Genomic DNA, 13397 nt, shown 5'->3' on the forward strand with positions numbered 1-13397 from the left:
ACCATTTAGTTCATTTCCATCAGGGTTCACCTCCAAGTTGTGAACTCCTCTCTGGTGTTGTCGCTTGATTCCCGCAGATTGTTGGTTTCCTGCTTTAAGCTTGGCCCGACAGGTTTCCGATGTAGCCCGTGGATGCTGCCATCATGTCTTTCTCTTTTTTTTTAAAGTCCGTTCAAAAACCCCGATTTCCTGTCTGTGCTGGTGTAACAATTCACCTAAAACTTAGTTGTACAAAGGCTATTCAGCTTGAGGAACTTGACAAAAAAAATCTTATACAAGCCCAAGGACGGCATCTTGCCACGTAGACACAACGTAGATAGCCTGACAAACTCTCGACGATTTGTCCAGCTGCTGTTTTAAACTACAGTCTCCTGCATAGAAGGATCTGCGGCCTATCGTGTCCAGCTCGCAAACAACTGCGACACAGCTCCGTATTTACTGTTTAAAATGTTAAACAACACTGCATGTTGCAAAACAGTACTGCACTGTATTTAACGGATGAGTTCACAAACTTTATCCCATCCTCGTCGCCAATTTTGTTATATTCCGGACGGCAGAATGAATAACAACTTACAAGCAGGTTGCCTGGATCACGAGAGAGCGATTTATTACCCAACATTCCCAGCTTATATTGAACATCAACTCATTAACATATACATGAATATGTATGAACACATTACAATAAGGAAAGGGGAGCCAGAATCAATCAGTGCCTTTCAGTGTAATTTGCAGGGAATGGGACTGAAAATAATTTCTGTACGAGGAGCTGGTATTGATACAAATGGACCAAGTAAAAGCCTCCATTCCAGAGTCAAGAGTGTTTTATTGTCATGTGTCCCAGATAGAACAATTAAATTCTTACTTGCTGGAAGATTTTTATAACATATCTGTGGCTCTGTCACCTTTATGTGGAGCTAGTGTGGCAGAAAATTATAGCAAAGGAACAGACTTTAGATTCATCGTCTTTCACGTTAAATATCTCCATGAACACGATTTCTGCTTCATAATTATCATATAATTCGGTCTTGATCCAAAACGCCACCTATTCCTTTTCAACAGAGATTCAGCCTGGCCCGCCAAGTTACTCCAGAATGTTGTGTCTATCTTTGGTGTAAAGCAGCATCTGCAGTTCCTTCCTTCGCTTAAATTGTATCTGCTGTTTTTTCTAATGGACAGTTTGTATTCTGATGTGTTACTGGCTTTACATGCGTTATGCCCATCAAAGAGAAATTAATGGTGATGATGGTACTCTATTATCACATGTGACATGTCACAGTGAGATTGTTTTGCAGACACAAGTAGGCAAAGATTACCAACATACAAAGCTGACAAAGTTACAAAGTATTCCATCTAAACCCCAATAGTCCCCCTTTGTTCATTCTCAGTGGTCCGTCCCCAAGCCTGGTCCCCCTTTGTTCATTCTCAGTGGTCCGTCCCCAAGCCTGGTCCCCCTTTGTTCATTCTCAGTGGTCCGTCCCCAAGCCTGGTCCCCCTTTGTTCATTCTTGGGTGGCTTGTCCCCAAGCCTGGTCCCCCCTTTTTTTTATTTATCAGAACATTTATTCAATTATTAAAAACTTATATTTACACTACAATAAAACAAACCAGAACCCACCACCATAATACAGTACAAACAGATAACCTAAATAAATTACAATACAACTATGTTACAATCCTTATTGAGGATGCATTCAATCCCCTGCGGTGCCCAGCGGTCCTGGAAATCTCCCAGGGTGCCTGTGGCCAGGGCGTAGTCCCTTTCTGACCCCACCCGGGCGCGGACGTACCCCCGGAAAAGGGGCAGGCAGCCAGCTCGGGCGGAGCCCTCTTCCGCTTGGCGCCGTGACTCGCGGATGGCCAGCTTGGCCAGGCCCAGGAGCAACCCAACCAGGACATCTTCAGCCCTACCCTCTCCCCTATGCACAGGGTGTCCAAAAATGAGGATGGTGGGTGAAAAATGCAGCCAGTAGACTGAGCAGCCACTTTAGGTATTGAAACAGTGGCAGCTGCCTCACGCACTCCATATACACGTGGTACACAGACTCTTCCAGCCCGCAAAAGTGGCAAGCGGCTGGCGAGTTTGTGAACCACGAGAGAAACAAGTTGCAGGGAACTCCTTGGTGCAATACCCTCCACTCCAGGTCCCCAATGGAGAGGGGAAGCCTGATCCCCCTTTGTTCATTCTCTGGCCCGTCCACCTGTGTTTACATTAGGCCAGGTGTTAAATATCTTTATCTAAAATTCCGACATTAAAATCCAACACAATTATTTGTGTGCTTGTTGGAGGGTGTGAAACATTTGGCACAATGAGGCTGAATCTTTGTGCATTGCATATTGTACTTGCCTTGATGGTGAAATACTTTGTAGTTAACTGACCACTGACATCAAAAATCCAAGTCTGCCTTACCAAATAGTCTTGCATTCCACTGACCTGCTGAGACTCTAAAATGACTTTCTTATGCTCTGAAGGTAGACATACTGCTTTGCAGATGATTACAAAACAGCATGTGAAACTTGGCTGTATATGTTGTCATAGTAATTTGGGAATTGGATCGATTTGTTCAAAAGGAGTTGCAGTCCCACTTTGCCTTTTCTGATGTTCAGCAGAAGCTACCATCAACTATCTGTCCACCTTCCATTAGGTGAAGTATGTTGTGAGACTAGTGCTAAAATTAGTAACAGAAACAGCAGTGACTTTTAGTTTAGTTTAGTTTAGAGATACAGCATGGAACCAGGCCCTTTGGCCCACCGAGTTCGCGCCACCCAGCAATCCCTGCACATTAACACTAGCCTACACAACGAGGGACAATTTTACTTTCATACCAAGCCAATTAACCTACAAACCTGTACGTCTTTGGAGTGTGGGAGGAAACCGAAGATCTCAGAGAAAACCCAAGCAGGTCACACGGGGACAACATACAACTCCATACAGACAGCACCCATAGTCAGGATGGAACGCGGGTCTCTGGCGCGGTGAGGCAGCAACTCTACCGCTGCACCACCATGCCACCCATGCCGACTGTTGAAACTTGTGATGTACCACTTGAAGTTGCAGATTTCTGGACATGTGTAATGTGTGCTTTCATTTTTAAATTACAGTTGATGAAGAACAAGGCATATGTGATCATGATGATCTGTTTTGGGGGAGGAATCGGTATTTTTACTGCCTTCTCTGCACTCTTGCAACAGATTGTCTGTGTCCGGGGATACTCAAACGTAAGGCCATATTTTAAAATCACAGGCTTTATTATTATTCCTTATTGTTCCAATAAATGCGTGGCTGAAAGACTGGTGCAGAGGGCAGGGATTCAAGTTTCTGGATCATTGGGACTTCTTTTGGGGAAGGTGGGACCTGTACAGAAAGGATGGGTTGCACTTGAACCCGAGGGGGATCAATATCCTGGCGGGGAAATTTGCAAAGGCAACTGGGGAGACTTTAAACTAGAATGGTTGGGGCGAGAGACTCAAATAGAGAAAGCTAGTAGGCAGAATGGGAGGCAGGAAGCAGAAAAAAGGAAGCACTCGGACACAAGAGGAGAAAGAAAAAAAAAGGAAATAAACAGAGAAGAGATGGGTGGGTTTCTTAAATGTGCATATTTTAATGCTAGGAGCATTGTAAGAAAGGTGGATGAGCTTAGAGTGGATAGACACTTGGAAGTATGATGTTGTGGCGATCAGTGAAACATGGTTGCAGGAGGGCTGTGATTGGAAACTAAATATTCCAGGATTTCGTTGCTTCAGGTGTGATAGAATTGGAGGGGCAATTGGTGGAGGTGTTGCATTGCTAGTCAGGGAAGATATTACAGCAGTGCTTTGGCAGGATAGATTGGAGGGCTCGTCTAGGGAGGCTATTTGGGTGGAACTGAGAAGTGGGAAAGGTGTAGCAACACTTATGGGGGTGTATTATAGACCGTCGAGTGGGGAACGAGAATTTGAAGAGCAAATATGTAAGGAGATAGCAGATATTAGTAGTAAGCACAAGGTGGTGATTGTGGGAGATTTCAACTTTCCACACATAGACTGGGAAACACATTCTGTAAATGGGCTGGATGGTTTGGAGTTTGTAAATTGTGTGCAGGATAGTTTTTTGCAGCAATACATAGAGGTACCTACTAGAGGAGGGGCAGTGCTGGACCTCCTGTTAGGAAATGAGACGATATAATTATGGAGAAGGTCAGAACTGGACCTAGGGTTGAGATTTTTGATTGGAGAAAGGCTAACTTTGATGAGATGCGAGATGATTTAAAAGGTGTGAACTGGGACATTTTGTTTTATGGGAATACAATACAATACAATACAATTTATTTGTCACTTGAACCTCATAGAGGCTCAAGTGAAATGTTGTTTCTGCAGTCATACATACAAGAAAAAAAAGACCCAAGACACAACACAATTTACACAGAGATCCATCACAGCGCATCTCCACCTCGCTGTGATGGAAGGCAAAAAAAAACGTATCTCTCCCCTGCACTTCCCTCTCCCCCCGATGTCAGAGTCAAAGTCAGAGCCCCCGGCGGGCGATAACAATTGTCCCACGGCCATTAACGCCGCGCCGGGTGATGCAAGGCCGCGCTCCGGGTCTTGTTGTTGGAGCCCCGGGCGGGCGCTGGCAAAGTCCCGCAGCTGTTGAAGCCACGCCGGGCAATGATGTAAGGCCCCGCTCCAGGTCATCCTCGACCCCGCTACTCGGGCGGGAGAAGTCGCCGTTGCGGAAGCCCCGAAAAGCAGTCTCCCAGCAAGGACCCGCGGGCTTCCGGTGTCACTGTCCACCAGACCTGCGGTAAGCCTCCGAATCTCCGAGGGTCGGGTCGCAGCAGCGCGCCACCGATGTAGAAGAGAGATGGAGGACATTTAAAGGGGAAATTTTAAGAGTACAGAATCTTTATGTTCCTGTTCGGTTGAAAGGAAACAGTAAAAATTGGAAAGAGCCCTGGATTTCAAGGGAAATTGGACATCTTGTTCGGAAAAAGAGGGAGATCTACAATAATTATAGGCAGCATGGAGTAAATGAGGTGTTTGAGGAGTATAAGGAATGTAAAAAGAATCTTAAGAAAGAAATTAGAAAAGCTAAAAGAAGATATGAGGTTGCTTTGACAAGTAAGGTGAAAGTAAATCCAAAGGGTTTCTACAGCTATATTAATAGCAAAAGGATAACGAGGGATAACATTTGGTCCATTGGAGAGACAGAGTGGACAGCTATCTGCAGAGCCAAAAGAGACGGGGGAGATATTGAACAATTTATTTTCTTCGGTATTCACCAAGGCGAAGGATATTGAATTATGTGAGGTAAGGGAAACGAGTAGAGTAGCTATGGATACTATGAGTTTCAAAGTAAAAGAAGTACTGACACTTTTGAAAAATATAAAAGTGGATAAGTCTCCAGGTCCTGACAGGATATTCCCTAGGACATTGAGGGACGTTAGTGTAGAAATAGCCGGGGCTATGACAGAAATATTTCAAATGTCATTAGAAAAGGGAATAGTCCCCGAGGATTGGCGTAGTGCGTGTTTAAAAAGGGTTCTAAGAGTAAACCTAGCAATTATAGACCTGTTAGTATGACTTCAGTGGTGGGCAAATTAATGGAAAATATACTTAGAGATAATATATATAAGCATCTGGATAAACAGGGTCTGATTAGGAACAGTCAACATGGATTTGTGCCTGGAAGGTCATGTTTGACTAATCTTCTTGAATTTTTTGAAGAGGTTACTAGGGAAATTGACGAGGGTAAAGCAGTGGATGTTGTCTATATGGACTTTAGTAAGGCCTTTGACAAGGTTCCTCATAGAAGGTTGGTTAAGAAGGTTAAACTGTTGGGTATAAATGCCGGAATAGCAAGATGGATTCAACAGTGGCTGAATGGGAGTAGCCAGAGGGTAATGGTGGATGGCTGTTTGTCGGGTTGGAGGCAGGTGACTAGTGGGGTGCCTCAGGGATCTGTGTTGGGTCCTTTGTTGTTTGTCATGTACATCAATGATCTGGATGAAGGGGTGGTAAATTGGATTAGTAAGTATGCAGATGATACCAAGATTGGTAGTTTGCTCAGTACTGACGCAGTGCGGATAATGAAGAGGATTTCCAAAGTCTACAGAGTGATTTAGGCCATTTGGAAAAATGGGCTGAAAGATGGCAGATGGAGTTTAATGCTGATAAATGTGAGGTGCTACACCTTGGCAGGCCAAATCAAAATAGGACGTACATGGTAAATGGTAGGGAATTGAAGAATACAGTTGAACCGAGGGATCTGGGAATAACCGTGCATAGTTCCTTGAAGGTGGAATCTCATATAGATAGGGTGGTAAAGAAAGCTTTTGTTATGCTAGCCTTTATAAATCAGAGCATTGAGTATAGAAGCTGGGATGTAATGTTAAAATTGTACAAGGCATTGGTGAGGCCAATTCTGGAGTATGGTGTACAATTTTGGTCGCCCAATTATAGGAAGGATGTCAACAAAATAGAGAGAGTACAGAGGAGATTTACTAGAATGTTGCCTGGGTTTCAACAACTAAGTTACAGAGAAAGGTTGAATAAGTTAGGGCTTTATTCTCTGGAGCGCAGAAGGTTAAGGGGGAACTTGATAGAGATCTTTAAAATGATGAGAGGGATAGACCGAGTTGATGTGGACAAGCTTTTCCCTTTGAGAATAGGGAAGATTCAAACAAGAGGACATGACTTCAGAATTAAGGGACAGAAGTTTAGGGGTAACATGAGGGGGAACTTCTTTACTCAGAGAGTGGTAGCGGTGTGGAATGAGCTTCCAGTGGAAGTGGTTGCGGCAGGTTGGTATCATTTAAAAATAAATTGGATAGGCATCTGGATGAGAAGAGAATGGAGGGTTATGGTATGAGTGCAGGCAGGTGAGACTAAGGGAAAAAAGTTGTTCGGCAAGGACTTGTAGGGCCGAGATGGCTGTAATTGTTATATGGTTATATGGTTAAAGTGCTAGACTTTTCAGAATTATCTGTTTACATTTGGACAATAAATCGAGTGGTCCTTCTTGTTGGGGGATGTCATTTGGTACAGCCTGCATAATATATTGAGCATTTTCCTAAATGCTGGGTGATTCAGTGGAAAGCTGACTTTCAAATGAATTTTCTCCGCACTGCGTCAGTACTGAGCAAACTCGAAACTAATCTCTTGGTACCATCTTGTGGCTATTGATGTGTCTTAAAGACTGTAAAGTGGTCCGAGTGTAGATGGGCGATAGAAGATTTGGGGACTGTTGTGGAAAGGCGAGAAGGAACAGGCTACTGGGAATTAAGTGGGAGAATGGGACTGATGACGTTTGAAAGCTGCAAAGACTTGATGGGCCTACCGTTGTGGGAAATATATAACTTGCACGGTGTGCAACTTTTTCTGACAGCACTGCTGTGCTAGGAGCAAAGTGTGGGTTTATGCTGGTCTTGAGTCATAGAATCATACAGCGTGGAAACAGGCCCTTTGGCTCAACTTGCCCATTCCCAGCACGATGCCCCATCTATACTAGTTCCACCTGCCCTCATTTGGCCCATACCCCTTTAATCATTTACATGTTATTATTGTGCCTGCCTCAACTACTTTCTCTGGCAGCCCATTCCACTTACCCACCACCCTTTGTGTGAAAAGGTTGCCTATTAAATCTTTCCCTTCTCACCTTAAACCTATAATCTCTGGTTGTTGATTATCCCAACTGGGTAAAGGACCCTATCTATCTATCCCCCTGATCTACCCCCCTAATGATTTTCCAAAGTTAGCTTGCTATAGAGTGCTTGTGAGGAATGGTTGGGTCAGTTGCACAGTGCTGCACCCTGCTGGCACAATGTTAGCCATTGATGTGGACAGACCACCCGTATGCTGTGGTCTCCCCACACCTTCCAGTGGGCATGATGAAACCTGCCCCCCCCCCCCCCCCCCCCCTGTATTTGGCTACATAATTCTCCCTAATCTGAGACTTCTCTGTGGTAACAAACTCAAAGTCCAGTGAGCGTTCTATATAAAGAAGATGTACAAAGTGATGATGAAGCAATAGTTCCCCACATATCCCAACCCCCTCTGAGCCTCTGCGGCAGTCATTGTAGTTGTGATGTGGGATGTGAGTTGGGCAGTGACAAGGGTTAGCGATGGCCAAAAGCTGAGATAGATCACAGGTGCATGGCAGGTGCTCTGCTTGCTGATGGAATTGCAAACACATGGTTGTTGTGTGGTATGTAATACTTGTCTTCTTTGTTACAGAGTTTTGCTGGGATCTGTGGAGCCTTGTTCATAGTGTTTGGAATCCTGGGTGCATTCGTGATCGGCATATACGTGGATAGGACGAGGAATTTTATGGAAACCACCAAGATTAATTTTTGTATCACTGCTCTAGCTTGCATTGGGTTTGCACTGGTAAGTAACCCATCCCTGCCTATAGTTCATTGGCAAGTAACTACCACTGCCTTCAGTGCATTGACAAGTAACTACCACTGCCTTCAGTGCATTGACAAGTAACCTGGTACTGCCTCCAATGCATTGGTAAGTAACCCGTCACTACCTCCAATGCACTGCTAGCAACAATCTAGTGCTCTCATGTCGCCTATGGTTGGTCTGTGCATTTTGTACGTCCTGTGGAGGAACATCGGTCAAATGGATGACTGCAGGAACAAGGATGGGCCATGCATGGAGGGATTTAAACACGAGGGCAAGCAAGCATTTTAGATTTGGGCAATAGCGAAGCCAGCATGTTACTGGGGCGTGGAGGGACCTGAAGAGAGAGAGGGAGAGCAGTAAAATAATTGTTGAGGTGGCAGGGGCGATCTTGGCTCCTGTAGCCGGCGGTCGAGCCCTCCGCATCGGGGCGATCAAGCTCCTGCATCGGGGGGGGGGGGGGGGGCGGGAGAATCTCACCGTTCCCCGCGCTGGCGATCGGACCCCGGGTCGGGGCTGGTCGAAACCTTCTGCGTTGCTGGAGCACCCGACATCTATGGTCTCAACCCGAGACTGCGAGCTCTCGATGGTAAAATCCTTCTATGTCATTGGAGCAATCCCAGGCAAGGGATCGGCTCCGATGGTAAGTCCGCGCCCCGCAGTGGGGCTCAAGGTCAGTCCCGAGCAAGGCCGCCAGCTCCACGATGTGAGACTTGCAGAACGACTGGAGATATGACCCAGAAAACAATCACATCTCCAGCAGGGTAAGAGATTGGGGAAAAAAAAGTTCCCCCCCCACATAAAACAAACCAGGGAACATTTACACAAACTTTAAAAACAATAAAAATAACAAAAAAAAAGATGAATAAACAGACAGACTGCCCATCGTGCGGCGCCCCTGGTGGTTCACATAGCACCTCATAGACAAAAAGCTGGAGTAACTCAGCAGGTCAGACAGCATCTGTGGATGTAAAGGAGGGTCCAGAGATGCTATCTGACCCGCTGAGTTCTTCCAGCTTTTTGTGCCTATCTTCAGTTCAAACCAGCATCTGCCGTTCCTTGCCACACAACAGCATCTCATATTCCACTTGGGTAATTACAACTCAACGGTAAAAACATTGAATTCTCCAATTTTACAATTATCCCCGCTACAAATATCCCCCCCGCGCCCCTCAGTGCCGCACCTGAACTCGCACCCATCTCTCCCATCCCCTTCCACCTACATTCCTTCCTCTAGCTTCACAATTCACAACTTTATAATCTTTTACCATATAACCATATAACAATTACAGCACGGAAACAGGCCATCTCGACCCTTCTAGTCCGTGCCGAACACATAATCTCCCCTAGTCCCATATACCTGCGCTCAGACCATAACCCTCCATTCCCTTCCCATCCATATAACTATCCAATTTATTTTTAAATGATAAAAACGAACCTGCCTCCACCACCTTCACTGGAAGCTCATTCCACACAGCTACCACTCTCTGAGTAAAGAAGTTCCCCCTCATGTTACCCCTAAACTTCAGTCCCTTAATTCTCATGTCATGTCCCCTTGTTTGAATCTTCCCTACTCTCAGTGGGAAAAGCTTTTCCACGTCAACTCTGTCTATCCCTCTCATCATTTTAAAAACCTCTATCAAGTCCCCCCTTAACCTTCTGCGCTCCAAAGAATAAAGCCCTAACTTGTTCAACCTTTCTCTGTAACTTAGTTGCTGAAACCCAGGCAACATTCTAGTAAATCTCCTCTGTACTCTCTCTATTTTGTTGACATCCTTCCTATAATTAGGCGACCAAAATTGTACACCATACTCCAGAATTGGCCTCACCAATGCCTTGTACAATTTTAACATTACATCCCAACTTCTATACTCAATGCTCTGATTTATAAAGGCCAGCACACCAAAAGCTTTCTTTACCACCCTATCTACATGAGATTCCACTTTCAGGGAACAGTGCACAGTTATTCCCAGATCCATCTGTTCACCTACATTCTTCAGTTCCCTACCATTTACCATGTACGTCCTACTTTGATTTGTCCTGCCAAGATGTAGCACCTCACACTTATCAGCATTAAACTCCATCTGCCATCTTTCAGCCCACTCTTCCAACTGGCATAAATCTCTCTGTAGACTTTGAAACTCTACTTCATTACCCGCAACCCCACCTATCTTAATATCATCTGCATACTTACTAATCCAATTTACCACACCATCATCCAGATCATTGATGTACATGACAAACAACAGTGGACCCAACACAGATCCCTGTGGCACCCCACTCGTCACTGGCCTCCAACCTGACAAACAACCATCCACCATTACTCTCTGGCATCTCCCATTCAGCCACTGTTGAATCCATCTTGCTACTCCACCATTAATACCCAACCATTGAACCTTCTTAACCAACCTTCCATGAGGAACCTTGTCAAAGGCCTTACTGAAGTCCATATACACAACATCCACTGCTTTACCCTCATCAATTTCCCGAGTAACATCTTCAAAAAATTCAAGAAGATTAGTTAAACATGACCTTCCAGGCACAAATCCATGTTGACTGTTCCTAATCAGACCCTGTTTATCCAGATGCTTATATATATTATCTCTAAGTATTCTTTCCATTAATTTGCCCACCACTGACGTCAAAATAACAGGTCTATAATTGCTAGGTTTACTCTTAGACCCCTTTTTAAACAATGGAACAACATGCGCAGTACGCCAATCCTCCGGCACTATTCCCGTTTCTAATGACATTTGAAATATTTCTGCCATAGCCCCTGCTATTTCTACACTAACTTCCCTCAATGTCCTAGGGAATATCCTGTCCGGACCTGGAGACTTATCCACCTTTATATTTCTCAAAAGTGTCAGTACTTCCTCTTCTTTGATCCTCATAGTTTCCATAGCTACTCTACTTGTTTCCCTTACCTCACATAATTCAATATCCTTCTCCTTGGTGAATACCGAAGAAAATAAACTGTTCAATATCTCCCCCATCTCTTTTGGCTCTGCCGATACTTATCCACTCTGACTCTAATGGACCAATTTTATCCCTCGTTATCCTTTTGCTATTAATATAGCTGTAGAAACCCTTCGGATTTACTTTTACCTTACTTGCCAAAGCAACCTCATATCTTCTTTTAGCTTTTCTAATTTCTTTCTTAAGATTCTTTTTACATTCTTTATACTCCTCAAGCACCTCATTTACTCCATGCTGCCTATAATTATTGTAGATCTCCCTCTTTTTCCAAACCAAGTGTCCAATTTCCCTTGAAAACCATGGCTCTTTACAATTTTTACGATTTCCTTTCAACCGAACAGGGACATAAAGATTCTGTACTCTTAAAATTTCACCTTTAAATGTCCTCCATTTCTCTTCCACATCTTTCCCATAAAACAAACTGTCCCAATTTACTCCTTTTAAATCCTTTCGCATCTCCTCAAAGTTAGCCTTTCTCCAATCAAAAATCTCAACCCTAGGTCCAGTTTTGTCCCTCTCCATAATTATGCCTCGTGCCTTCTGTTTAATCTCTAGCCTTTGTTCCAACCAACCATCCACCCATTAAAAATCCCTCGCCTATGTTCACCTATTATTTGACACATTTTGTCCTCCCTCTCCTCTCTCCTACCTTCCCCCCACCCCCTTCTCCCCTGTAATCAGTCTGAAGAAGGGTCAGACCAAAAAATGAAGCAAGATCAGAAAACTCCAGGCATGCAAAGAATCAGTACAACAGAGACTTTAAAATGATGCCGACCTTTGTTTAATTTATTGGATTAGTGATCCTCATCATAGAAACATAGAAAATAAGTGCAGGAGGAGGCCATTTGGCCCTTCGAGCAAGCACCACCATTCATTGTGATCATGGCTGATCGTCCCCAATCAATAACCCGTGCCTGCCTTCTCCCCATATCCCTTCATTCCACTAGCCCCTAGAGTTCTATCTAACTCTCTCTTAAATCCATCCAGTGACTTGGTCTCTACTGCCCTCTGTGGTAGGGAATTACACAAATTCACAACTCTCTGGGTGAAAAGGTTTTTTCTCACCTCAGTCTTAAATGGCCTCCCCTTTATTCGAAGACTGTGGCCCCTGGTTCTGGACTCGCCCAACATTGGGAAATTTTTTCCTGCATCTAGCTTGTCCAGAATTTTAATGTGGTGCTGGTTAGTGATAGCAAGGGGTGCAGTTCCTTTGTTGATACATATGACAATGAAACACTCTTAAGATTCCACCCTCACAGCTGTTGGGTCAGGGTAGAGAGTGCTGCATGATGGAATGTTGCATGGTTCACATGCAGATCAGTGTGTCTGGGATGGAACAGGAAGTAGATAGTGAGCTCCCATATATGGGCTTATCTGTGACTGAAGCGATGAATTAGATTGCTCTTTGTCAGTAAAGAGAAATTGTAATTCTGGTGAAATGGTATCAGCGTGGGGGGAATAAATGGTATCAGAGTGGGGGGAATGTCACCGTGTTAATGTTCTGTACTTTCAGGTTTCGCGGTTGAGTGGTCAGCCTTTCCTACTGGCCATGGTGTGTTCACTGTTTGGGTTGTTTGGCTTTTCCATCTATCCGGTGGGCATGGAGCTTGGCGTGGAATGTTCGTATCCTGTGGGTGAAGGAACATCCACTGGACTCATCTTTGTCTCTGGGTAATTCATCGTTCCATTTACATTTTGATTAGTTGGCCTCTCTCTGATTTCCTCTCTCGACAAAGGGATTGGAAATGGCTCTGACATTATAACCTCAAGGCTGCGTGCAATTTTTGTACTCTTGCTGCTGTACTCACTCTATACTCATGACTGCGTAGCCGGTCATAGTGTGAACTCCATCATCAAGTTCACTGATGGGACTGATGGAGATGAGTCAGAATATAGAAGTGAGATCGACCGTTTGACCAAATGGTGCCAGCACAATAACCTGCCTCTCAACACCAGCAAAACCAAGGAACTGATTGTGGCCTTTGGAAGGGGTAGGATGGGGACCCATAGTCCAGCTTATATCAATGGTGGAGAGGG

At 44.5% G+C, this 13397-nt stretch overlaps 1 protein-coding gene across 2 annotated transcripts in view; it reads left to right on the forward strand.

The window, feature by feature from the left end:
- The window catches only part of slc49a3 (solute carrier family 49 member 3), a 99276-nt gene that overhangs the window by 76474 nt on the left and 9405 nt on the right, over nt 1–13397 (forward strand). For both annotated transcript variants that reach the window (XM_055643729.1, XM_055643736.1), the window contains exons 6-8: nt 3099–3215; nt 8211–8363; nt 12874–13031. In XM_055643729.1, the coding sequence (XP_055499704.1) occupies nt 3099–3215; nt 8211–8363; nt 12874–13031 (428 nt within the window). The remainder of the gene's footprint in view (nt 1–3098; nt 3216–8210; nt 8364–12873; nt 13032–13397) is intronic.

The sequence above is a fragment of the Leucoraja erinacea genome, chromosome 1 (assembly GCF_028641065.1).
Source record: "Leucoraja erinacea ecotype New England chromosome 1, Leri_hhj_1, whole genome shotgun sequence".
Taxonomy (NCBI): domain Eukaryota; kingdom Metazoa; phylum Chordata; class Chondrichthyes; order Rajiformes; family Rajidae; genus Leucoraja; species Leucoraja erinaceus.